This window comes from Drosophila gunungcola, chromosome 3R, assembly GCF_025200985.1.
Source record: "Drosophila gunungcola strain Sukarami chromosome 3R, Dgunungcola_SK_2, whole genome shotgun sequence".
In the NCBI taxonomy this organism is placed as follows: Eukaryota; Metazoa; Arthropoda; class Insecta; order Diptera; family Drosophilidae; genus Drosophila; species Drosophila gunungcola.
The window spans coordinates 14799771-14823594 of NC_069139.1; the positions used below are offsets into that span (position 1 = coordinate 14799771).

Consider the following 23824-nt stretch of genomic DNA (forward strand, 5'->3'; position numbering starts at 1 on the left):
TTGCTTAATTTAATTTGTTTAAAACTGTTATTTAAAAACACAAAAGCTAAATTAAGCATATCCAACTAAGTACTTAATAAATGTTATTATTTGTAAGTCATACATGGTTTTCTCTATTTAAAAAAAGTTCAAAAACCGTTACAACTGCTATGTGACCAGCTTATGAGAGCGCAGAACTGAGGTATTTTTTGGTGCCCAGCCTCTGGTCACACTACTCGTCAGCAAGCACCAACAAAAACAACAACAACACGGAAGTCTGTAAATGTAAATAGACGGAACTTGCTGCAGAGACAGCTAAAAACACAACAAATCGGAGTTCCCGCACAGGAGAAGTGAGCAGCCGAAGGAAAGCCAGCCGCTGGACAATTAAATGCGCATCAAAATGAACTGTGAAGTGCAGGAGCAGCAAAGACATCAGCAACAGCAGCAGCAGCAACAACAGCAGCAGCAGCAACAACAACAGCAGCAGCAGCAACAACATCACGGCAGCAGCAACAAGTTGCCAGTGAGAAAGCAGGAGAGCTTCTCCGACGACGATGAGATTTGCAGCCGGACGACGGAGCGCCAGAATCTGGAGTTTGCCAAGAAGCTGGGCTACAGCGAGCAGTCCATCCACTCGGCGTTGACGCGTCTGGGTTCGGAGGCCAAGCAAAATGAGCTGCTGGCCGAGTTGATCAAGCTGACAGCAGATGCACCACGACCCGCCCACATTGGAGGCGGTAATCCATCCACCATGTCCTCCTCCTCCTCCTCCGCCTGCTCGCCCAACCCAGCCGGAAACAACATCTCCGCCTTACGACACATTGTCATCGATGGCAGTAATGTGGCCCTGTCACACGGGAACAACGTGATCTTCTCCTGCCGCGGCATCCGCATCTGTGTGGATTGGTTCCGGCAGCGGGGTCATCGCGACATCACCGCCTTTGTGCCCAATTGGCGCAAGGAGCTGGCGAACAACAATATCGCCGACCAGGAGCTGCTCTACGAGCTGGAGCACGAAAGGTACTTGGTGTTCACGCCATCGCGACACCTGGATGGCAAGCGGGTGTCCTGCTACGATGATCGATTCATACTCAAACTGGCCGTGGAAACCGATGGCATTGTGGTGTCCAACGACAACTACAGGGATCTGATCCTGGAGAGCAACGAGTTCCGGCGCGTCGTTCAGGAGCGCCTGCTAATGTACTCGTTTGTGAATGACATCTTCATGCCGCCCGATGATCCGCTGGGCAGATCGGGTCCAAATCTGGACCTGTTCCTGTGCTCGCAAACGCAACAGAAGATGGCGGATGCCCAACAGTTGTGTCCCTATGGCAAGAAGTGCACCTACGGGCAAAAGTGCAAGTTCCGGCACCACAACCAGGGTCCGCTGCTGCAGCGTCTGCCACTCCAGGCCTCCCACAGTGCTCCCCTGCACACGAATGGTGGTCAGCAGATAGTCAGTCCGGGTGGAAACAACAACAATGTCAAGATCAACTCACCGATTAGCCGGGAGCCATTGGGCCGCACCAAGTCCAATACGATCGAGCAGGTGTGTCAGGGCTTCTCGGCGCAAATGGAGCTGTCCGAGGGGTCCATGGAATCCAGTCAGCCGAATCGCCACAAGAAGCTGCAGCGCCAGCAGCCGCCGCCCTCCTACCGCCTCCTGGTGCCCACTTACAGTGCTCCACTCCAGCAGCAGCATCAGCAGGTGCAACAGCAGCATCAACAGTCCAACTCCAGCTCCACCTATCACCACCAGTATCTGACTCGCACGCCATCCGCCCCGGTCACGGATCAGGGATTGGGTCTGCCACTGCCCGCTCACAACTTCGCCCATCTGTCCGCCTCCGATTCGCGCATCAACGAGGAGCTGCACGCCTCGCAGCAACTGCCGCGGGAGGAGCAGCGCCGCCTGCTTCGCTATCACCTGGGCAGCCTGTTTCCGCCGCACCAGGTGCACGCCGTGCTGCAGCTCTATCCGGAGGAGACCGACGCCAAGACCATCTGCGCAGCTATACTTAATTTATTTCCGCATAATTAGGCTAGGCTTAAATTTCATCAATATACTTAGATGTATAATTACACGAGTGTGTCTGTTTAATATTTAAAATGTCGCTTTGGAACGACGAGGAGTCCTCGCTCGAAATTTAAATCTCCAGGCCCACAATATTGGCCGTATCGTATGGCATCAGCCCGCTGACGGATTCCCGTGCGGATTGACCGCGTCGCTCGTGGATGATCCGGTGGTTGCGCAGCTTGTACGCCTGCGGGAAACCCTTACCGCACACTTCGCACCTGGAGGAAGAACGGAAAGTTTACAGTTAATTTAGCTATATCAACTGTTTAGCCACATTAAAAATAATGTATGAAACATAAAGTACTATTAATTATGAGTTCAAAAGAATCAACAAGGACAAAAATATAGCTAACTTTCGCTCAAACTATTTCTGAATTTAAATTGCTTTTTTTGCATTTTTGTACATTTAAATACATTTTGCACTTTTAAACAACATAAGGAAATCATAACTAAAGGTGACAATGTTAACTTATAGTATAGTATGGTATCTGGAATTTCTAATAGTGAATCCCATATAGTGAAAGTTCGTGCTAGAGAATTTGGACTGTATTTGCCAGGGAAAGCTGAACTTACACATGCGGCTTCTCTCCCGTATGAATCATCTTGTGGAACTTCAATGTGTTGGTGTAGGTAAATGTCTTGTGGCAAACATCGCATTCATAGGGACGCTCATTTGTGTGGATCCTGAAGGAGATAGTTTTGGAATCAGGTCGTCTAGCTTTCCATTCGTTCACCAACTCACCTGTGGTGCTTGTTGCGGGTGGACAGATCCGCAAAGGCTGCCGGGCAATAGCTGCACTTGTACGGTCGATTTCCAGTGTGGGTGTTCATGTGACGCGCTAATTGCTGAGCCTGGGCAAAACAGTGACCACAGATTCTAAAAATCAGAAATTCTTATTAAAAAAAAAGCTCATTTGGTAATAAAACCTAGAACAAAAAAGTTATATTATAAAAACTATTAACCAAACTTAGTTAAGGTAAACAGAAATTTGGAAATTATACAAAAATATAACTTTCAGAAATAGTCTCTGATTTAAAAATTTCAAATTTAAGATATTAAATCAGTAACAACAAAATTACTATTTTTCCTAGCCATTTCGAACTGACATCATCTTCATGATTAATCTCTCTCAATAACTTACTCGCACTCGTGCGGCTTCACGCCGGAGTGGACCTTAATGTGCTCAGTGAGACGACTCTGGGAGGGATACATGTTGCCGCAGACGTCGCAGATGTACTTGAACTCCTTCTTGTCACCGACGAGGATCTTGTGGCCGCCCTTGGTTTTGATGCCGGCGTGCTTCCGCGCCAGCACCTCCCCAATGGAGACGCCCTCTTCGGAGTTGATGACGATCTTGGTGGCAGACGCATTGCTGTTTCCCCGCCGCACTTTAAGAGGATTGCCGCGAGGGGCGGTCTTTGAGGTGCCGGTGCCCGATGCTGCAGGAACCGGTGCTGAGGATGCGGACGCGGCTGCCCTGCGGGGATTAGCTCTCCGCTTATTGCCGCCTCGGGCATTGAGGGAGGCTAGAATACTTTTGGTGGGGACGAACTCCTCCTCGGTTGAGTTCATGTCGCCTTCCACCTCGTCTTCGTGAGCACTTTCGGTCAACTGGTCCTGATCGACCTGGTCCAAGTACTCGATGTCCGCTGACAGTTCGGAGAGCGATTGATCGGCCACTTCCTGGTCGTAGGCGCCCTGCTCTGTGATGATATCGCCCTCGTAGGTCTCGTACACGTCGTAAACCTCCTCGATGATGCCGTCCTCCTCCACCTGTTCACTCTTCACATGTACAATTCGATCTTTTTCCAGTTCCACGAGGATGCCCTCCTCGAGTTCGTCGTTAAAGACGCCGCCCTGGGCCTCCGCGGATTCGTCCGCCTCGGCCTCAGTGTATTGACTCTCGTCCAGGTCCTCCTCCTCCTCTTCCTCCTCGTGTTCCTGCTCCTGCTCCGTCTCCTCGGACTCCTGTTCCAGTTTAGGGGTTTGTTCTTCACTCTTCTTCTCCGGCGTTCGCTGCTCCACCTCCACGGGACCCACAAACTGCCGCAGATGACCGTAGGATCGCTGGCAGGTCTCCCGGAACTTGAATGCCATTTTCAGAACCCTAAAGCACTTCTCGCAAATCTTGTCCGGATAGTGGTCGAACTGCTTGATCTGGGAAAGATATTGCGAGGATATAAGACAGTGCGGGGAAGAGTATGACGTGCTTACGGGTACTCCGCCGCACTCCCGGATCATGTTGGTCAGGTCCTTCTCCGCGTCGTCGTGGAAAATACTGGCCATGGGCTCCTTGGGCTGCTGCAGGCAAACCCGGCAAACGATCCACTTCTGCGTGGCCGCTGGCGCCGCCGCCGGACTCGCTTGTGCCGCCGAGTCTCTCATTGTTGCGAATAGAACGTTAATCTATTCCGGATTCCTATTCTCCGCCTTAATATTTCGATGAACACCCTCGCTGGACGAAGACGACGCCAAAAAAATATAATGTACTCTGGAGGCAAGATGGTTGCGTTGCAACGCGAATGGCTGTGAAACAGGGTGACCACTGCATTTGCGGTTATAGCATTAAGGGTGTTTTGTTTTGCGGGTACAAATAGTTTTACTTAAATGTAATTAATTTAAAATTGTATCCTTTTTTAGTGGGAAGTTTTAATACTGACATTTTCTTTAATAAATTAGGCTGCTTGTAAGACTGTCTAACAATTATATTGTCTGTATTGAACCCATTTAATGTATCGGATTTAAAACGAAAAAAATATTAAATAATTTAATTATTTACTTCCATTATTTTTATTATTACCTATATAAACATATGTTTAAAACATGACAAATTTTGTTTAAAATTACGGTCAGTAAAAACTATTTTGTATAGAAATTGTTGAAATAGCAATGTTTAAAGTACATTTTAATTATATTTTCGGTTGAGATTTAAAAGTAATCTTCAATCCGATACTCACTGTACCTTCGCAATGACCGCGTTTCATTGTGAGTGGCACCCGGACGCTTGCATTCAGCTGTTGGAACTTGAGTTCTTCCCTAAACTACGTCTAAATAAAAATAAACAATAATAAGTCGCCATGAAAACGGAGTCGAACGAGAAGTGGGTTGTGTGTCGCGTCTGCCTGAACAATCCCGGCGAGGGTGAGGAGCTGCTCCACGACATATTCAGCCAAACGGCCATCACACGCCTGGACCAAATGCTGCACATTTGCGCAGGGATACCTGTAAGTAGGACTACTGGGTTGTTTAGCAGTTTAATTGGTGAATCTTATACGGAAAAGGTCAGTCTGGATGACAAATTTCCGGACAAGATGTGCAGCAAGTGCGTGCGCTGCTTGCGACTGAGCTACAAGTTCCGGCTGACGTGCCAGCGATCCCATCAGCACATCATGGATATGTTGGAGCGTGAGGCCAGCAATTCGAGTGCTCCCGGCGAGGACCAACACCTTGACCTCTCGGACGACATTACGATGGAGAGCGTGGTCAAGATTTGGGAGGAGGATACCAGCCAAATGGATGACAGTTTTAAAACTAAGGTGGCGAAGGAGGAGTGTCAACCGGCGGGACAGCAGCAACAGGAGGTTATTACCTACGTAGTGGAGGGTGCAGAAGGTGTCGAAACCATTTTGTTCGATGGAGAGGATCCCACGCAGGCGGTTTTCGATGTGGAGCAGACCGTGATCGAAGAGGCGGAACCGTATGCGGTTTATGAGGAATACGAGCTGCTCACCAGCGAGAATACCGCCACTTTAAGTGAAACCGCCGAGAGCAATGTGGTCAAGGAAGAAGTTGCAGACGATGATCTATGCCAAGATATACTTAGCTCCGACGAAAGTTATGTGCCGGAGACCATAACAGCTACTAAACCGCCTGCAAGCCGTCAGCGATCGAGCAGAAAGACGGCTCCAGCCAACATATCGAGCCAAGAAGATGAAACCGCCAAAAAGAAGCTAGGCAGGAAGCCACGCAACAAGCTGAGCAGCTATATATGTGACGTATGCGGGAACATCTATCCCACACAGGCCCGCCTCACCGAGCACATGAAGTTCCATTCGGGCGTCAAGCCTCACGAATGCGAGTGAGTCAAAATTTACAAAACAAATGGTATCGCTTGCTAATGACAACTTTTTTTGCAGGATCTGCGGACGAGGTTTTATCCAAAACCAGCAGCTGGTGCGGCACATGAACACGCACACGGGGAACCGGCCCTACAAGTGCAACTACTGTCCAGCTGCCTTCGCGGATCGATCCACCAAAACGAAACATCATAGGTACATCATATAATCAGCACTTCTGCAGTGAACTAATCAAGAAAACTAACAAAATGTGAACCCTCTCAGAATTCACACCAAGGAGCGCCCCTATGAATGCGATGTGTGCTCTAGAACCTTTACCTACTCGGACAACCTGAAGTTCCACAAGATGATTCACACAGGGGAGAAACCACATGTGTAAGGTTTTCATTGCTGTTCCTTTGATCCGCTTGAATAGTCCTCATCCTTTTCCAGTTGTGATCTTTGTGGCAAGGGCTTTGTAAAGGCCTACAAGATGCGTTTGCATCGGGGGACGCACGAAAGGCGAGGCGCTTGTTCCTGGAAGCCTGATGTTGAAATGGGTGCCGAGGGAGAGGAAGTCAAGGAAGAGGAGCAGGAGTTCCATAGTTGATTTTTATCTCGTATAAATAACAAAACAAGGAATTATTGTAAGTTAATAGAGTAAGCATCTTTAGTATTAGGATTTAAATAGCCATTGTTAAAGCTTCGCATCAAACAGTTTGAGCATAAGTTAGGACTAGAGCTATCTGTGAAAACAAGTGTTTTTTCATTAAATATGCAGAATAAAACAAAAATTATATATGAATATATATTTAAAGCCTTTAAAAACTACTTATTACAATGATACAATTTATTCGTTATTTGTGCTTTTTAAGATTTATATTTCTTTGCCATGACATTTAGTTACTATGGTAACGTATGTTTTCAGTAAAAATATATTGTATTATAACTTATTTTTAAAAGAACAATGTCTAAAAACAACTTATTGTCTATGTTTTACAAAGTTTCTCTTACGTGTCATCCCCACATTTCCAGGTCTTTTTTGGGTTTGTGCGATTTTTCATGGGCGTTTTTGTGGTGCAGTTGGGAAAAAGTCTTCTGGCAGTACTGGCAGCTAAATGGTCGCTCACCCGTGTGCGTTTTTAGATGCACCCGGAGCACATTTGAGTAGGCGAAGGACTTGCTGCAGAACTTACACTTGTACGGTCTTTCATTGGTGTGGATCCTAAATTGTGTTAAGGGTAATATAAGGTTTTGAAGAGTATGCTTTACAGCAAGGGTGTCATAACTTATAAAAAAATTTCTTAATGTTTTCATTTTAAATTCTTATATATAGCTTTTTTGTTTTAGTTATCGACACCTTTATGAAATTATACTGACCTCTGGTGCTTGATGCGCGTAGATGGATCTGCAAAGCTGGCGTCGCAGTAATCACACTTGTAGGGACGATTGCCGGTGTGGGTGTTCATGTGCCTCGCCAGCTGCGGTGTCTGCCGGAATCGTTTATGGCAGATTCTGCAAGATATGTGAATTAATCTTTAAGCGAATGCTATTAAACCAAATCATCAGCTTACTCGCACTCGTGTGGTTTCTCAGTGCTGTGGAGCTTCATATGGGTTGTCAACTTCAAGCGGTTCGTGTAGACATTCTGGCATATGTTACACGCAAATGAGGGTGCCTGGCTGGAGTCCTCCTCACCACCGGTTTCCGCTTTGGGACTCAGTGAATATATGGACTCCTCCGGGGCAGAGTTGGTTGGTTCGATGCTGACCACTTCGTCGGCACTATAGGCGGCCTCTTCGCCGCTCTCCAGCGTTACATCGTACGGTTCCAGGTACTCGTACTCCACCTCGCTATCGCTGAGATCTTTGGACTCCTTATCCAGCTCCATTTCCTGGTCGTTGCATATTAATTGAATGTGAACCTCCTGCTCCTCAGCCTTCAAAAGCTCCTTCTCCGCCTCCTGACAAAGGGATCGTAGTTTGAGGGCCGCCCTAAGGAGCAAAGCGCAGCTTGTGCAAATGTGATTTGGCCAGTTGGGGTTCTCACTCATCTGAGGATACGAAATCAAGTTTTTATTGGTCAGAAGATAAACCATAACAAACCCATTTGGAAACTTACCTCAACACCCGTGCATCGTTTTATTTGCTCCGGGAAATCCGGCTCTGTGGGCAAGAGGGACTCATCCTTCGGCTGCAGCAGGCAGATGCGACACTGCAGATCATTGTTCTCTTTCTCGGGAAGCATTCTTCTGTTATCACAAGTCAAAATTCCAAAATACCAAAACGATTGGACCAAAACAATTACAATTTATGCGGCTTCGGGGCGAATGTCATTTGGTCTAGCGATAAATATCGTCGAATGGCAAAATTGCAAAGAGGAAGCAGAGTTATTTTGATCGTTAATTTTGGTCGTGACATTCGTTGGATTTAAATGGAGCTACGGCTGGATATGGTGACCCTTTGCAGGACCTGTCTGCAGGATGGTGAGGCCCATATGGTCTCCATTTACGATGCGGATGACAAGCTTCACAGTGGCATTTCTCTCTGCGAGAAAATCGAAAGTTTAAGCGGAATTCAGGTGAGTCAGTGCGGTTGAATTCTATTTAACTTTGTAAGAACCCAGTGTTTATTTACAGATAAAGCCCACAGAGGACCTGCCCACCAGGATATGCTTTAGATGCAAAGCCTTTCTATCCCTGGCCCACAAATTCCGTCAGATTTGCCAGCGTTCCAACGAATTTCTTAAGAAATATGTGGTAAAGGATGGTCCAGTGGAAAAGGATGTGGCAGAGACGGTGGATACAACTAGGTCACCTACTCCTCCTCCTGTGGAAACTGCGCAGTACGAACAACTGGAGGTAGAGGTGCTTGAGGAGGGAGCTTGGTCCACCGAAGATCTAATGGAGGAGACCACAACACCACCGGCGGACATGGAAAAGCCCATGGTTCTGGTCGTGCAAACGGTGCCTGCTCTAGATCCTGCTCCTAATCCTCCATCTGATCCTCCTTCTGTGCCTGCAGTCAGCGGTAAACTTTATGTGTGCGACACCTGTGGCAACGGATATCAAAGGAAAAGCACCCTGGACACCCACATGCGAAGGCACAACAACGAGCGACCCTACGAATGCGAGTAAGTGTGGTGTTCTTCGTTACTATCTATGTTTCCACATGTTTACATCGCCTCCTTTTAGGATCTGCCACAAGTGCTTTCACGTCAACTACCAGTTGAAGCGCCACATTCGCCAGCACACAGGAGCAAAGCCGTACACTTGCGAATATTGTCATCGCAGCTTCGCAGATCGCACTTCCCTAGTCAAGCATGAAAGGTAGACAACATAAGATAGCTTCTATTTTATAATTTTTATTTAAATTTTTATGATTTATGATATGACCTGAAGTAATCATGAATTGGGTTTGTTTCTAAGCAATAACTTATATGAAAATGTATCCCCTACAGAACTCATCGAAACGAGCGACCTTATTCTTGCCAGACCTGCGGAAAAACCTTTACCTACGCCAGTGTCCTCAAGGTTCACTACAAAACGCACACGGGAGAAAAACCTCACACGTAAGTGGATATAATTTGAACTCAAACCTTATTTATTTTATTAATTTATATATCCCAAAAGATGTCGACTATGCGGCAAGAGCTTTGCTCGCATTCACAATCTCGTGGCCCACCTGCAGACCCAACAGCATCTCAATGATCCGCGATTGGCTGACTATCTAAATACGACCAAAGTAGGAAATACTTCAGCTGTTGCCTAAGGACATAATTTTAATAAGAGCATATTTTTAGTAGTAAGGAAAATTAATACAAATTTTTAAAGACGAAAAAATATGACTAGAAAATGTGTATACAAATTATGACTTTGAAAATTTATAGAGAAAAGGGCTTTAGGATAAATAATTTCTTTATATATTGTTTAGTTCATGAAAATAAATTAAAAACGTAGTTTTTTTTTTGTATTTTTTACAATTTCTTCTTTTATTTAACTTACTCGCAAGCGGTACGCAATCTTTTTTCTTTGTTTGGTTTTTTTTAATTATTGTTTTACAAATTTTACAACTTTTTATATGTTGTACGAGAAAAATGCCGAAAATTGATTGAAAATTGCTGAGTTGGCTCTTGTGTTCAAGATAATTATAGTGTGGGAGGAGTAGGAGGTCGGTTGTATTCGTTAACAAAATTAAATAACAAACTATGAACTTGGATCGTGATTGGGCAGCGATGGCCGGACTGGCCGATGGCCTTTGCACAGCAAAGAGACATCTACTTGGCCACCATGCGTATCTTGTCCTTTAGCAGATTGCGCAACTCGGTGACCATCATCTCGTGCGAGTCCTTAAAGGTGGCCGAAACATCTCCGATGAGCGTGGCCTCCACCTCCGGCTTCAGCGACATGTCCGACATGAAGGAGCTGAGGTCGCGTGGCAGCACCGGTGCTTTCCAAGTGCCTGCGGATTGAGAAGTTGGTAATACGCATTTCTTACAACATACAAATGTAACAGTTCTACTTACGTATGGCCGCGTCGCAGGACTCAAGTTTGTGCTTGAGCTGTCGCATCAGCTCCTGCAACATCTGGCTTCTCTCCTTCTCACTGATCGGCTGGGGTCCATCCAACTTGTTGTCCACCGGCCTCTTCTTGGACTTGGTCTTCGAGCTGACCTGCAGCTTGTCGTTTAGCACGGACAGCAGAAAGGCATAGAGGGATAGCATCTGGAACAGCAATGCGTTGAAAGAGTACTTAGGATTGAATAAAGATCACTTTAGAGGTTGCACTTTTAAGAACGTACCTCCAGACTGGCAGCCACCTTCTGCTGTTGCGCCCGCCGCTTCCACAGACCGTCCATGCCGTTGCACTCGTTGCTTTCGTTGATGGTCTGCACGCACATCTCCATAACCGATATGACATTGTCGCCCACCCTCTTGCACTGCTCGGCCAGCTTTCCGGATCCGCTCTGCAGGTCAAGGACCAGTTGGGCCAGGTCGTCAAAGAAGCGTTCGTACGGCAGATCGAGCAGCAGGTGAAGGCGTGTGGGCAGCAGATTGACTAGAAACTTTTGCGCCAACGGCTTGTAGTTCATCAGACGCAGTCGCTGGAATAGTCCCGTCCAGGACTCGCGCAAGAGTTCCAGGGTGGCGGCCTCCGCTCCCGCTGGCGAATCTTTCGAGCTGGCGCCGTGATACAAATCAACAAAGGAGGCAAATAGTCGGAGCATCAGCGATCGCACCTGCAGCACCTCTACTTCTTGGTCAAAGGACTCCTTGCGCTCCTCGCCAGCATCTACCTCGTGAAGGGGATCCCACCGGATGACAGCCTCTAAGTCGCGATTGTCGCTCAACTCATGCCAGGCGATCCGGTCTTCAGCCGGCTCAATGCTCATAGCGGCATACGCTGTCAGGTTCTGCTGGATATTGCCATAGCAACTGACTAGGTCGCAGATCTGCGCCTCAACCGAGCAGGCCACGTACTGCAAGCTGTTGGTCAAGCGTTCCTTGAAGTTCATGAACTCCTCCATCTTGGAAAAGGTGCAGAAGCGATAGGTCAAAGCAATGTACTCCAGGCGTTCCTTGTAGCTGTTGGTGAAGAACTTCAGAGTAGCATCGAACACATTCCGGGTACCCGAGAAACGACCGCCCAGCGGCAGCAACTGGCAGTGCACATAGCCCATAGAGTCCAGCTGGATTTGCTTAATGTCCAGGTACTCGTACATCTCCTGGGCGCCCACCTGGCAGCCAAACAGATGATAGATCTTCAGACTCAGCAGCTTCACGTGGAAGTTACTCGTGCTGTTTCGCAGGACATACTGCAGCAGGCACAGCGCCTCGAACAGGTGATCCGACTTGTTTTCTCGTCTACTCAGGTCGTACATTACATTCGCCGCCAGCAGGGCATATGCATCCGATGGTCCCATTTCCGTGGACAGCAGCTTCTTACCGAAAGTACTCCGGCCGTGTTCGTAGTGCAGCTTAAGGGCCGTGTAGAAGGCAAGCAGGTGGTCCACGGGCAGATCCATTTGGGAGCCGCACATCCGCGAGATTTGCAGAGCGCAAAGGTGCTTTTGCATCTGCTCTTTCTGTAAGAATTTAATACAAGTTATTTAATAAAGAGTTTTACTTGTGATTCGGTTCTACTAACATTCTTCGGAAGCGACGTGGAGCTGACTCCGCTCTCCAACAGCAACTTGCTGGCCAACGCCTGCCGCTGCTTCATGCTGATCGAAGGCAAGAACAAGGCGATATCATGGGTGCAGCAGGATTTGTCGCCAAACAGACGGAAGTACTCTATGACCATCTCGTCGAAGTCGCCGACGAGCTTTTCCGCCGGCAGTTGGTCAGCTCGCATGCGCTGGTGGAGTTCCAAACGCGCCAGATAGGGACCCCGTTTCTTGCGCTCCGAGGAATCGATGATGCCCTGAAGGAACTCCTGACATCTGGCCAGCGAATCCTTCTCCCCGTTTTCCTCAGCCTGTGGCGCATGTTTCATCAACTCAAACGAACTTTGGATGTACTCCTTGTAGAAGTCCCAGCGGTCACGACTAAGGAATTTATGAAACATTTAAATATGAATTTATCTACAGTCTAACAGAACTCACTCTGCGTCAAGGAGCTGCTGCAGCAGCTCATTCAGCTCCCGCCAGTTACCCAGTTCCTTGAGCAGCTCAAACTTCATGCTGACTGGAGCACCCGGATAGAGCTTGGCGCACAGCTCGCCAGTGAGGAATTCCCACGCCTCCTGGAACTTGTTCTGTAGCTTCAGGATGTGCAGATAGAGAAAGGCCTCCTGCTCCGTCTCCAACTTGCCCTCCTTGATGTGCTTGTCGACCATGCGCTGCGCCAGCCCCAAATAGATTTTCCGCTTCTCGGGCAGCGCCGACTCCGGTCCTCGAATCCCCTGGAAGACTACACTGATTACGGACCAGAAGTAGTAGGCATTCTTTGGCTGAGCCTTGTACAGCTGCAGGGCCACCGCCTGCTGCGCCTTGTAGTCCTCCACTCTAACATGCGAGATGAAGAGGTGGGCGAGCAGCTCCTCGTTGCCGGGATTCTGCTTAACCGCGTGCTGGTACAGCTCCACAATTTTGTCCACTGCAATGAGGCGGAGGTTTGTATATATAATTAGCAATTTCTTTAGCAGGTACAATATATATTCAGATCGTTGGCACGCACTTGCCACCGTCGTCCGACTAGTAGAATGCGATTTTAATTAGTCGGGCGAGGTGCGCGTGCCAAGAAAATACGAAAATATGAATTGTGGGCACTTCGTGTGCGTGCCAGGGGCGTCCCTGGGGGATAAACTTAGCGGATGCGAATCGGCGGATGTGGGAATAAGAAAATGAGTGAATCCAGATGTTTTTGGCTAAAATAATCGGACTTGATTATAATAAACTGTCGAATATGTTCTAGGACGGTTTTATCATTATTTGTTTTATTAAGGCTAAACTTTTGTTGTCGAAAATTTTATCTTATTTGATGAAGAAATATTATATATATTTCCCTTGAAAAAGGAGGCATAAATCCAAATTCTTTCTTTACAAACTTTTTTTCCTTTTTTTTAAGACGAAACAAATTATTGACTGAAGGAAAAACATACATCGATTTTAAATAAAATCTATTCGTTTTTTAAAAATCTTTTTGCATCTTTTTTAGGAAATACTAATGAACTTGTTTAAATATATATTATAATTTCTAGAAAGTAATTTAACCAGCAAAATGTAACCATTAACATTTTCGAAATTGCATAAATGATTTATTTAACCTATTTACTTATCTTTATTACTGAAGTAACTTATTTGTTGAGCTGAAATAATGTCATAAATATATTAAATATTAATTTTATATCTTTCGTAGAAGTTAAAGTTCCCTAAACAAAGTTATTAAAGATAGTTTTCATATATTGTCGTAGCTCACTAAACCGAGATATTTGACAGAAAAGCTGTTTGAACTTAATCTTATTTATCTATTCTTTGTCCAATAAAAAATCATGCCATGTTTCTAATTTATCCAGGTGATAGGTACACAGGGCTTTTAGTTCACAATTGTCTATACTTCTACCGTAAAAAAGTTGTTTTAACTCAGCCGATTAGATGGCCAAAGTCCGACCCATACGTACGTTGTTCCATTTCGCGGTAGCAGAAGGATAGCACCTGCAACGTGGAGTCGTCCGTGGGCTTCTCCTCGGCGACCGTCTGGAGGCATCCGTGGCTCTCGTCGTAACGACCTAGTCGGAGGAGGGAGAGACCCTTCAGGGCACGGGCGCAGAGCAGGGTGGGATGTTTTCGGAGCAGCTTCTCGGACTCCTGCAGTGCCTTGCGGTTGTTGCCCACTTCCAGGTTGTCTGCGGATGAGGATTGGGGTTAATATGAGAGACCTGAAGGCCATCCGAGTTCCACGGCACACTCACCGTAGACCGGCCGCAGTCGCCGCTCAAACAAGGCCGAGTCCATGCCCTGCTGCTGCTGCTGTGCCATGTTAGTGTGTTATGTGGTGCTGCTATATGCTGCTAACCTAATTACAACGTGCTGCATGCACCTCGCACTGAGATCCGCTCTCTTTGGCTTGCGGCACGCTGTCGGTTTTCCGATTTCTGGCTTTTACTTTTCGGGGCCTCTCCTTGGGCTGCCCGCAATGATTGGGTGGTCGGGGGTCGGGCGGCTGGCTCTTGGACACACGAATCGCTCGGTCAAAGGCTAATTAAATGCTTAATTTCATAGAAATTAGTGACTTTAAATTTGATTCAAAATAAAAAAAACCTCAGACTGCATGTTCGGAGAGGAGAGAGCGGTCTCTGGTATTTTCGGGGGGTATTTTTATGGTATTTTACTGGCAAAGAGTGCAAATAGTAGGGGTGTTCACAGAAAAATCACTGATTTAACTTTTAATGAGACAAATTTGTATAGGACTGTATTATAAATGTTGTATTTTTATTTATTTTTATTTTTAAATAAAACAAGCTTAAGGTTTTAAACTAAAAGCTAACTATTAACTTAGAGCATAAGCAAGGTGATTTTTATAATTATTACAGTTAGTTAGATATTAGATATAATTTTTTTTCATTAAAATGTAAACACCAAAAAAATAAAGTATTAAATTGAATTATTTAATTTAATTAAGGAGTTGCAGGTTTAATTTTGTATTGCTTAGCCATCAAGTTACTTTTATTTTTTGTAAAATCTTTTCTATATGTAGTTATTTAAATACTTTTCACAAAAGTGCCAAGAATACCCCTTCTGCATACACTAAGCCCAAACAGCTGACCGCTAGAGATGGACCAAAGCGTTCTCAGGACGCTCTAATAGCGAACGTACGATGAATGGCAGAATAGTGTTTATCAATTTATTCGAGTGCTAATTTGATAATTTCACCTTTATAAATGCACGGCGCACCTGACAGGTCTATAAAAAGCGGAACGGAAAACTTGAGAAATCGTCGTGACTCACGCACCTGCCACGCACCACGACAGTCGCCCATCGCTAGCTGCTGCCCCCGAAAGGCGAAAACACGTAAAGTTTTCGACTAAAATGCAGAAATTAGCCGATTAAGAGGCGCGCGGGCTCGTAACCAGACGTTTTCAAGTATTAAACTACCGATTAAGCAACACATCCACTTAGTGACATAGTTTAAGTACCCGCCCGAGCACCGTAATCGCCGCAATCGCCGCTTTTCCGCTTTTCCTTGCTGCCGAAAACCGCTGTATGTCCATTTTTGGTGAAGAATTTCTCGCCAAAATTCTCGCCCTTGGCCGGTTGCAATGAGAGATGAGATTTAACTGGCTGAGCGAGTACGTGGCCAGCACATTAAGCAGCATCGCATCAACCTCTCCGTGGCGCCAACTGCAGCAGCAGGTGCTTCAGGTGCAGCAGCTCGTCCCCAATCCGCAGGCCATCTACTGCCGTATCAGGTCCTCATCCGCCGAAGCACTGGAGCACGTACTGATCGCCTGTGCGGTGTACTTGCTAGTATGCCTTGGCCTCTACAAGCTCACCTTCTGGCTGTCGGGATCCGGAGCGCCCAGCGACAACAACAATGCCGGAGGATCCAGATCCGGCGACGAGAGCGGAGATCGGAATCCAAATCAGGAGGCGGGTGGCGGGCTGAAGCAGGCCCTTCAATCCGGACTCCGGCTGCGTAGCGTCCGGCTGCCCAAAAGGGCGAACATGGAGCGCGTCCTGCTGATCACTGCCCATCCGGATGACGAGTGCATGTTCTTCGGACCGCTGATCTACTCGCTGACGCAGCGCCAAGGCTGCCAGGTGTACATACTATGCCTGTCCAACGGTGAGAGCCTACCAGCAGTGACATCATCCTATAACCATTATAGATACGGAGGCATTAAGCGAAATTACACGTTTCGAAAGCAGTAGCGAATCTCAATTAGGCTTTAGTGCGCCCAAATGGCTACGACCATCAATAGATCCCCTGCAATTTAATCCCATATGGAATATTTATTTATGTTTAGTTAGAAGAATAATTGTTTTACCCCGTAAAGGATTTTGGTAAATCCTTTGGTAAAGTAAAGCTTTAGGACCATCATTCATTATACTGTTTTGAACCTTAAACTAACATTATTTGGCTTAAGTACAATACAAATCTCATATATATTGATATTGATTAACAATCAAAGGATTATAATTTCTGGGAGTAAAAAACAGATACATACATATTTATTTTATATAAAGGTTTTGGGTCGATCTTTTTCACACAAGCTATTAATAAATCTATTGCCACACAAAACCTCAAGTCATATTAGTTTATATTCAAATTTCCCAAATAAAAAACCTTTTTAATGTTATTGAATTTTGAAACTAAAAATTAATTTTATAGATGTATACTACTTGAAAGCAATTATTTTACAGCTTAATACTCTAAAGGTTTTCAAAACGTTCATTAAAATCATATAAAAATTTGATAAGTTAGAAATATAAATTTTATTTATTTCTATTGTAAACCTTATCCGTTCATAAAGAATTGTATTAATCAAGGGTATTTCTCGTACAGGCAACTTCGAGCACAAGGCTAAGGTGCGGCGTCAGGAACTGTGGCGCTCCTGCTCGAAACTGGGAATTCCGGAGTCGAACATCGTGCTGATGAATGCCACCAACCTGCCGGACGACCCCTATGTCGACTGGCGCCCGGATGCGGTGGCCAGCCTGATACTGCACGCCGTCGAAAGCCTCGACATCCAGGCGATATTCACGTTTGATCGCGATGGCGTCAGCTCACATCCGAACCATTGTGCCGTGTACTACGCGGCCGCTTCGCTCTGTTTGGCCAACCTTTTGCCCAAAGGTGAGGAGGCGTGTGAGTCACGCGGGTGGCGACGGATGCAAACAATGGGTGCATGTTAATTGGCGTGCCCATCGCTGCAGTTGGTGCTATTAATAGCCTTAGATATTATAGTATACAGCAATTTTTTATGTATCTTCCCAATGCAGATTGCAAGTTCTACACCTTGGACTCGATCAATGTGGTCAGAAAATATCTATCCATCCTCGATCTGCTCTGCACGTGCTTTATGTCTACGCATTGGTATGAGATGTGGTCCAAATACTATAGAAATTCTAATGTGAGTGTTTTGTTATTTAGGTGCATTCTTAACTGGAAGGAGGCTGCGATTGTGAGGAGCGCGATGAAGGAACATCAGTCGCAGATGAGGTGGTTTCGTTGGCTCTACATATACACTTCGCGCTACATGTTCATCAACTCGATGCGGCAGATAAATCTTTCGGATGTGGAACTGGAAATGCAGATACATGACAACTAGGAAGGGAATGGATACGAATGAACACCAAAAGACAAACTACCTTCAAGATCGGATGCTCCAAAGGGCAGAGCGAGTGGTTTTTATTTTAGACTCTGACGATTCTACTAGTATATATGTTTGTAACTACTGTTGGCCAAATGATCGATAGTAATTGGAAAGCAATATCCAAACCAACCAGGGAACAAAAAACCGGCAAAGCGGCAGTACCATAGGCAACCGAAACCACAAAACAGTCCATTAATTAGTTCCACACTCACATACAAACTGGCATATCTTTAAATCTTATTAGTTAGCTCTAATTATTATTTATACTCAGTCCAAGCAATGTTCCAAAGTGTGCGATGTAGTCAAATGCTTAAAAATTAAAAATGTATGCGCTATTATAATTGTTGCTAGATTATGTTATTTTCATTTCCGTTTCGTGTACATTTATTCCCCCCTTTAGCATACACACCTTTAGCAAGTCACTTTCGTTCTTGTAAAATTGTAAAATAGTTTGTTGTAAGCAGCGAAGTACAATAATAATTTTATAAAATATATTTACATAAATATATATGTATATGAACGTATGTATACAGAAACAAATCAATTGATGAGCCAGAGAGGATAGATTATAGAAAGCTGTTAAAGAATATTTATTTAAAGTATTTTAATGAGCGCACTTTCAAATTAATTGTTTTATGGGCCCACGCAGAACTTAGTAAAATGCGAAGCGATTTTTGTTGCAATACTTAAAATTTATTGTTTTATTTTCGTTCCCTATTTGAAATCGAAAACACAAAGTTGTCTTTAAGTATAATAGAATTCTTTGATGCGTTCTTCTACACAGCTGTTACAATCATAATTTTCTACGATGTCGATTTGGCATTTTTCCCCAGACTATCTCCAAAATCCACTTCTTCCGCACAGTTAACAATGATCTTCCCCAGCCCAATGTTGGACTCGTGCTGGGCAGTTCGGAAGGCCTCGTCCGCCCTGCTTAATGGATATGTGGTCGTGATGAACTTGTGCATAGGTGCTCGACCAGATCGCATGAGTTGCAGGGCAGTGGGATACCTATGAAGTCAAAGGAGATACCAGGCTAAAATGGGTAATTTTTGATTACTGGTTAGTTAACCCACATATTGGCGGACCGAAAGCTGGGCACCAGGCGGATGTTCTTCATCAGGACGTCCAGGGCATTAAAGCTGGCACACTCCGAATCGCATTCAGCCAACACGCAGACGCCACATGGCTGCAGGGCCATCACCGCCAGATTCATCGTCATGGCCGATATGGAGCAGTTGATGACGCAGCTGGGCCAGTCCTGGAACTTGCTGTAGATGGCCTCCAGCACCTCGCCGAACAGGGCGTTGCTGTCGAACTCGACGGCCTGGAATCCAAAGTCCCGGGCCACCACATCCAGCGCGGGAGCCATACATCCGGCAATGGCCACACGCTTGGCCCCGATGGCCTTGGCGCATATGCCCGCCGCCACTGCCGTTGGACAGGATCCCAGGATCAGGACGTTGCTGGTGGGCGTGATGTTGCCCTTGAAGCATGCCTGACAGCCCAGGGCAAGGGTTTGGGTCAGGGCACCCTCCTCCATGCTGATGGAAGGCGGAAGTCGGTGGCACAGGTCCGCCGGATGCGTTTGGTAGGTGCTCAGAAAGCCATTGTACACCAGACTGGAGCACATGTTGTACAACCCCTGTTTGCACAACTCGCAGATGCCGCAGGACAACGCTGACTCCACGACCACGCGGTCACCCACGTGCAGATGGTGGACGCACCGACCCACTTCCTCCACAATTCCCGTGGCATCGTGGCCCAAGGACATGGCCTCCACGTCGCGGTTGCCGTTCTCATAGACATGGATATCGGAATTCGAGATGGCCACTGAACCCGTTCGAATGAGGACATCTGTTTGTAATGATATTTGGGAGAAACATTAAATTTATGCTAGATCAAATACGATATATTTTCCGCAATTAAACAATCCTAAATAGTAAGGACTACATTCTACATTATAATCGAATCAGCAAAAGCTAATTATTAATCGTCAATAATGTTAGTTTTAGTTTACCAATTAGGTCGAGTTCTTCTAGTCCTTTAAAAAATGACTTCCTTTTTACGGTCAAAATTATAATGGCTTAACATTAATTTGAAATTATTATATTATTAAATCGTTTTTACTTTTACTATTTAAAAAACAATTTTAAATTTAGAAGAATTTTCTTACCGAAATCCTTTGGTGAAGGTCTTGAAACGGGAACCACTTTGATCTCGTAGGACTTGGAAATTTGCAACGCATATGCCTGTTGAGCAAGGATGCGTTTATCCTCCGACTTTGGATGGCAACAGACCCGCGTGCTGAAAGATCTCCGCTGCGGCTGCAGTTGGTCAAGAGCATTCCGGGCCAAGAGAATGCTTATTCTGCCTTGGGGAGAGAAGACCAACCTGGGGAAACTGATGGCCACTACGAACTGCATTTCTACGCACCATCATCCTTTTTCTCCTTGCGCTCGCACTTCTTCTTGGGGAACTTGACCTTGGCGCATTTGCCGGTGCAGCTCTTGATGCCACAACCGCCGTCCTCGTTATTGAAGCAATCCTCGCGGAGACCAGTCCGCTCCTTGATGTCCTTGCCACGGCTCTTGGGGTACTTGGGCGCCATCTGGCCGCACTTGCCGCCCTTCTTGTCCTTCTTTCCCCGCCAGTTGGCATTGGCCAGGCCTCCGGGCAGGATCTTGTTCGTCAGTCCACTGAAGCGTCGTCGCAGGAAGGTATTGTTGATCGTAAACTTGGCCGGAGCAGTTGCCTTGTGGAGCTGAAGCCTCTGGCACAAGGAACACTGGCAGAATTCGTCGTTCTTGGCAGCAGGGACACGATAGTGACGGCGCACAAGAGTGGAGTAGACATGGAAGCGGGGGCCACCAGGAGCGGCATCGGATTCGCGGAAGACCTGGTCCAGAGCGGTGGACAGGTAGCGCCTTGAAAAGGTTGAAAACTTGCACTTATCCTTGCCATCTTTGCCGCCTTTCTTGAACTTGGCGCAAGGATCTTTCTTTTTCTTGTCACCCTTTCCGCCCTTGGCACAGGGATCCTTTTTCTTGTCATCTTTCTTTGCGCAAGGATCCTTCTTTTCTTGTCATCTTTCTTTGCGCAAGGATCCTTCTTTTTCTTGTCATCTTTCTTTGCGCAAGGATCCTTCTTTTTCTTGTCATCCTTTTTGGCACAGGGATCCTTCTTTTTAGCGCAAGGATCCTCCTTTTTCTTATCCTTTGCACAAGGGTCCTTTTTCTTTTCGTCCTTCTTGGCACAGGGATCCTTTTTCTTGTCATCTTTCTTAGCGCAAGGATCCTTTTTCTTTTCGTCTTTCTTTTTTGCACAAGGGTCCTCCTTTTTCTTGTCCTTTGCACAAGGATCTTTCTTCTCCCCGGACTTAAATTTGGCGCAAGGATCCTTCTTTTTCTTATCGTCTTTCTTGGCACAAGGATCCTCCTTTTTCTTGTCCTTGGCACAGGGATCCTTCTTTTTATCCTTGTTACAACCATCCTTCTTGTCGCCATCCTTGCCACCCTTTTTGAACTTGGCACACGGGTCTTTCTTCTTGTCCTTGCCTTTGCCGTCCTTTGCACAAGGATCCTTCTTGTCGCCTCCCTTGGCCATAGACGTTATAGACGTGGTACTTTCGGCCTTTTTCTTGGGCGCTTTCTTCTTTTCTGGACGCTCGCAGGGATCTTCCTTGCAGGGATCAGTGATCAGTGGACATTTGCCAGGACACTTGCGCTTTGGCTTCACGGGTGGATTCTTGCAGCCATCCTTGTCCACTGGAACCGGCACCTCCACCTCCTGGATGCCCGGCAAAGCGGAGTCCTCTTCGGCGATCTTCTGCTGGGCTTCCCGCTGATGTCCTATTTGGGTGGCCGCCGACATGAAGGACGTATCGATGATTCTGGTCGGAAAGGCCTGCTCACCCTTGGTCAGTTCAAGATCGGCAATGTAGGTGTCCGAGGTTTTCGAGTTTCCCGAGAAACCCCTCTCCAAGGCGGTGCTGCAAAGGTTGGCAGCCAGCGTGGTGAGGTCATCATTGAAGCCGGGCATCTTGTCGTCCGTCAGTTGGGCGGAATTCAGCTTCTGGGTATCGATCTCCACGACGCCAGAGATCAAGGCATTGAACCTGAGCGGGACAGTTTGTTCCACTGTTCCAGACGCGTCTAGCTCCACCTTGGTGTGCATACAGATCATGGGATCCTGCCGGGTCACTGCATTTGAGCCCTTGTTGTCCAGGGCATCACGCAGGCTGGTCATGTCCATTTCGAACGACAGCTCCATGGACGAGACGGCCATATCGTTCAGCCGATCGGTCAGATCCTGCGGCACATCCACTCGCATCTCCTCCACAAAGTCTCCATCCTGTACGGCGAACTCCGTGGGATTAGCCTCCAGAGTAGATTTCGGAACGGGTTTGGCCTGGGTCAGTGCCGACATCGCCTTGGTGGTTTTCAGCGAGGGACTGGCAACTCCAGGATTGCCCATAGCGTTCTGGAGGCAGCTACTGACCGCTGCATGGCGATGCATGGGCATGTTGGTGGCACCCAGGCCCGCGTCCACAGTGGTTCCCACGGCATCGATGTCCGACGCTGTCGCGGAGGGGTAGGTCTCCCAGAACTTGCGATCATCCGCCTTGACACCTTTGGACTGGTCCTCCGATTTCACATCCTGCAGGGCCTCGTTCAACGCACTGTATTCCTCGACCATGCTGCTGGAGAACGTCTCGATGTGGTTGGCGTACAGCCTCAACTGGTTGATGGTATCCAGCGTATCCTTCAGCGCATTGGCATCCATGCCAGACAGGTCCAGAGGCACGATGACGATCTTCAGGTCCTTGCCATCGCCCGTTTCCGGTGTGATCAGGCCAATGGGCAGGATCTTGGGCGCTTGACCCGAAGTGCCGGAGCAGCTGATCCTCTTGCGCAGCATGTCCGCATTGTCGCTGATCGAAAAGACACTGTTGCCCTTCTGCGAATATTTCCGGATGCGACCCGTCGACTTGGGCCCGTAGGTGGCACTACTGCACAGCTGCTTCAATCGCTCGGCATGGAGCAGGCTGCGTGGGCGGAAGAGTGGTGGAGCATGGTAGCTGAGACATCGCGATATCTGCAAGAGATGCAGTCCAAAACGATTAGACGAAAGGCTGCCGAATATCCGTGGCATTTTATATCTTTATGTGTTAAGAATTTAGTTTTTGCTTTATTAAAAATGCATAAGGTAATCACGGTAGAATTTCACTTTGATTAGAAGGGAGAAACCGAAAATTAGTGTGGAGTGTAAGACGTGAAGAAGGAAACTGAGAATCGAATCCAGTGACAGGCTAACATACAAATGGGGAGCCTACTAATTCTACGTTGTCTGTCCATCTTTCCATATTTTAATAAAAAGCAGATTTTTTTCTTCAGATTTTACTTTCTATAAATTTAATTTTTATTTTTAATTGTACTTATTTTAAATGCAGAAAACATTTAAAAGCCCCTTAAGAACAGCGCTGAGAATAAACTAACTAAACTCTTATTAATAGTTATTATGCCATTACTAATCCATTCTCTTATTAACTATCTCTGCCATTAAATTTCTAAACTTACCTGTATAAAGTGTGTTATTCTTCCAAACAAGCGCATCCTTAAACAAGCAAAAGTATTGAATGGTCTAGAACTAAAATTTGGAAATTTGGAATTTTGGTCGAATTTTTTTTAAGGTTTAAAAAAGGTTGTGCCAGCTGAGGGCTATGCTTAAACTGAATCAGATACATGAAATAAATGTCTGAACTTAATTCTACGGCCTACTGTTTTCCTTTAAATTTCGCTTTTATCCGATGTGAAATTCAAATCGATCCCAAAGTCCTTGATAATCCATAATGTTATAGAGAAGGGATACCATATTTCATACCTGTGGATCT

At 46.3% G+C, this 23824-nt stretch overlaps 7 protein-coding genes across 8 annotated transcripts; 4 read left to right on the plus strand and 3 right to left on the minus strand.

The window, feature by feature from the left end:
• Positions 1-221: 221 nt before the first annotated feature.
• On the plus strand, positions 222-2066 carry LOC128254309 (endoribonuclease ZC3H12A). The gene has a single exon (XM_052983333.1). The coding sequence runs from the start codon at positions 371-373 to the stop codon at positions 2021-2023; it is 1653 nt and encodes a 550-aa protein (XP_052839293.1). The 5' UTR covers positions 222-370; the 3' UTR covers positions 2024-2066.
• On the minus strand, positions 1988-8393 carry LOC128252193 (uncharacterized). The gene is made up of 10 exons (XM_052979718.1): positions 8237-8393; positions 7690-8168; positions 7496-7630; positions 7143-7340; positions 5654-5807; positions 4275-4466; positions 3202-4217; positions 2802-2936; positions 2633-2743; positions 1988-2277 (listed from the first exon to the last, which is right to left on the minus strand). Exons 1-10 carry the CDS (start codon positions 8360-8362, stop codon positions 2130-2132), a joined length of 2694 nt encoding a protein of 897 aa, XP_052835678.1. The 5' UTR covers positions 8363-8393; the 3' UTR covers positions 1988-2129.
• On the plus strand, positions 5038-7278 carry LOC128254318 (zinc finger and SCAN domain-containing protein 12). Of its 2 annotated transcripts, XM_052983352.1 has the most exons (6): positions 5038-5284; positions 5342-6138; positions 6197-6331; positions 6401-6511; positions 6569-6762; positions 7151-7278. In XM_052983352.1, exons 1-5 carry the CDS (start codon positions 5138-5140, stop codon positions 6723-6725), a joined length of 1347 nt encoding a protein of 448 aa, XP_052839312.1. In that variant the 5' UTR covers positions 5038-5137; the 3' UTR covers positions 6726-6762; positions 7151-7278. The 2 variants fall into 2 exon arrangements, with proteins under 2 accessions (XP_052839312.1, XP_052839304.1); XM_052983344.1 differs by lacking the exon at positions 7151-7278 and having other exon boundaries at positions 6569-7075.
• A 130-nt stretch (positions 8394-8523) lies between the features above and the next one.
• LOC128254331 (transcription factor Ouib) lies at positions 8524-10007 on the plus strand. The gene is made up of 5 exons (XM_052983367.1): positions 8524-8695; positions 8754-9247; positions 9309-9443; positions 9575-9685; positions 9747-10007. Exons 1-5 carry the CDS (start codon positions 8549-8551, stop codon positions 9883-9885), a joined length of 1026 nt encoding a protein of 341 aa, XP_052839327.1. The 5' UTR covers positions 8524-8548; the 3' UTR covers positions 9886-10007.
• Positions 10008-10076: 69 nt separating this feature from the next.
• Positions 10077-14911, minus strand: LOC128252247 (phagocyte signaling-impaired protein). The gene is made up of 7 exons (XM_052979834.1): positions 14527-14911; positions 14236-14460; positions 12719-13211; positions 12262-12661; positions 10916-12199; positions 10640-10838; positions 10077-10575 (listed from the first exon to the last, which is right to left on the minus strand). The coding sequence occupies exons 1-7, from the start codon at positions 14591-14593 to the stop codon at positions 10391-10393; spliced, it is 2853 nt and encodes a 950-aa protein (XP_052835794.1). The 5' UTR covers positions 14594-14911; the 3' UTR covers positions 10077-10390.
• Positions 14912-15388: 477 nt separating this feature from the next.
• LOC128252249 (N-acetylglucosaminyl-phosphatidylinositol de-N-acetylase) lies at positions 15389-18623 on the plus strand. The gene is made up of 4 exons (XM_052979836.1): positions 15389-16400; positions 17121-17411; positions 17558-17651; positions 17709-18623. Exons 1-4 carry the CDS (start codon positions 15881-15883, stop codon positions 17884-17886), a joined length of 1083 nt encoding a protein of 360 aa, XP_052835796.1. The 5' UTR covers positions 15389-15880; the 3' UTR covers positions 17887-18623.
• LOC128252251 (uncharacterized) lies at positions 18603-23674 on the minus strand. The gene is given in 6 exon segments (XM_052979840.1): positions 18603-18942; positions 19008-19788; positions 20108-20305; positions 20368-21010; positions 21013-23028; positions 23511-23674. Coding segments are annotated over 6 exon segments (3882 nt in total). The 5' UTR covers positions 23547-23674; the 3' UTR covers positions 18603-18734.
• Positions 23675-23824: the final 150 nt, after the last annotated feature.

Excerpts from the sequence above, each read along its gene's own strand:
- LOC128254309 (XM_052983333.1), top strand. The coding sequence starts at position 371 with ATGCGCATCAAAATGAACTGTGAAGTGCAGGAGCAGCAAAGACATCAG.
- LOC128254318 (XM_052983352.1), top strand. The coding sequence starts at position 5,138 with ATGAAAACGGAGTCGAACGAGAAGTGGGTTGTGTGTCGCGTCTGCCTG. Across the intron at positions 6,332-6,400 it reads ACCAAAACGAAACATCATAG|AATTCACACCAAGGAGCGCC; the intron begins GTACATCATATA and ends GAACCCTCTCAG. Across the intron at positions 6,512-6,568 it reads ACAGGGGAGAAACCACATGT|TTGTGATCTTTGTGGCAAGG; the intron begins GTAAGGTTTTCA and ends ATCCTTTTCCAG.
- LOC128252193 (XM_052979718.1), bottom strand. The coding sequence starts at position 8,362 with ATGCTTCCCGAGAAAGAGAACAATGATCTGCAGTGTCGCATCTGCCTG. Across the intron at positions 7,341-7,495 it reads ACGCGCATCAAGCACCAGAG|GATCCACACCAATGAAAGAC; the intron begins GTCAGTATAATT and ends AACACAATTTAG. Across the intron at positions 2,937-3,201 it reads GTGAAGCCGCACGAGTGCGA|AATCTGTGGTCACTGTTTTG; the intron begins GTAAGTTATTGA and ends TCTGATTTTTAG.
- LOC128254331 (XM_052983367.1), top strand. The coding sequence starts at position 8,549 with ATGGAGCTACGGCTGGATATGGTGACCCTTTGCAGGACCTGTCTGCAG. Across the intron at positions 8,696-8,753 it reads AAAGTTTAAGCGGAATTCAG|ATAAAGCCCACAGAGGACCT; the intron begins GTGAGTCAGTGC and ends GTTTATTTACAG. Across the intron at positions 9,444-9,574 it reads TCCCTAGTCAAGCATGAAAG|AACTCATCGAAACGAGCGAC; the intron begins GTAGACAACATA and ends TATCCCCTACAG.
- LOC128252247 (XM_052979834.1), bottom strand. The coding sequence starts at position 14,593 with ATGGCACAGCAGCAGCAGCAGGGCATGGACTCGGCCTTGTTTGAGCGG. Across the intron at positions 13,212-14,235 it reads CTACCGCGAAATGGAACAAC|TGGACAAAATTGTGGAGCTG; the intron begins GTACGTATGGGT and ends GCCTCATTGCAG. Across the intron at positions 10,576-10,639 it reads GTCCTGCGACGCGGCCATAC|GCACTTGGAAAGCACCGGTG; the intron begins GTAAGTAGAACT and ends CTCAATCCGCAG.
- LOC128252249 (XM_052979836.1), top strand. The coding sequence starts at position 15,881 with ATGAGATTTAACTGGCTGAGCGAGTACGTGGCCAGCACATTAAGCAGC. Across the intron at positions 16,401-17,120 it reads CATACTATGCCTGTCCAACG|GCAACTTCGAGCACAAGGCT; the intron begins GTGAGAGCCTAC and ends TTTCTCGTACAG. Across the intron at positions 17,412-17,557 it reads GGCCAACCTTTTGCCCAAAG|ATTGCAAGTTCTACACCTTG; the intron begins GTGAGGAGGCGT and ends TTCCCAATGCAG.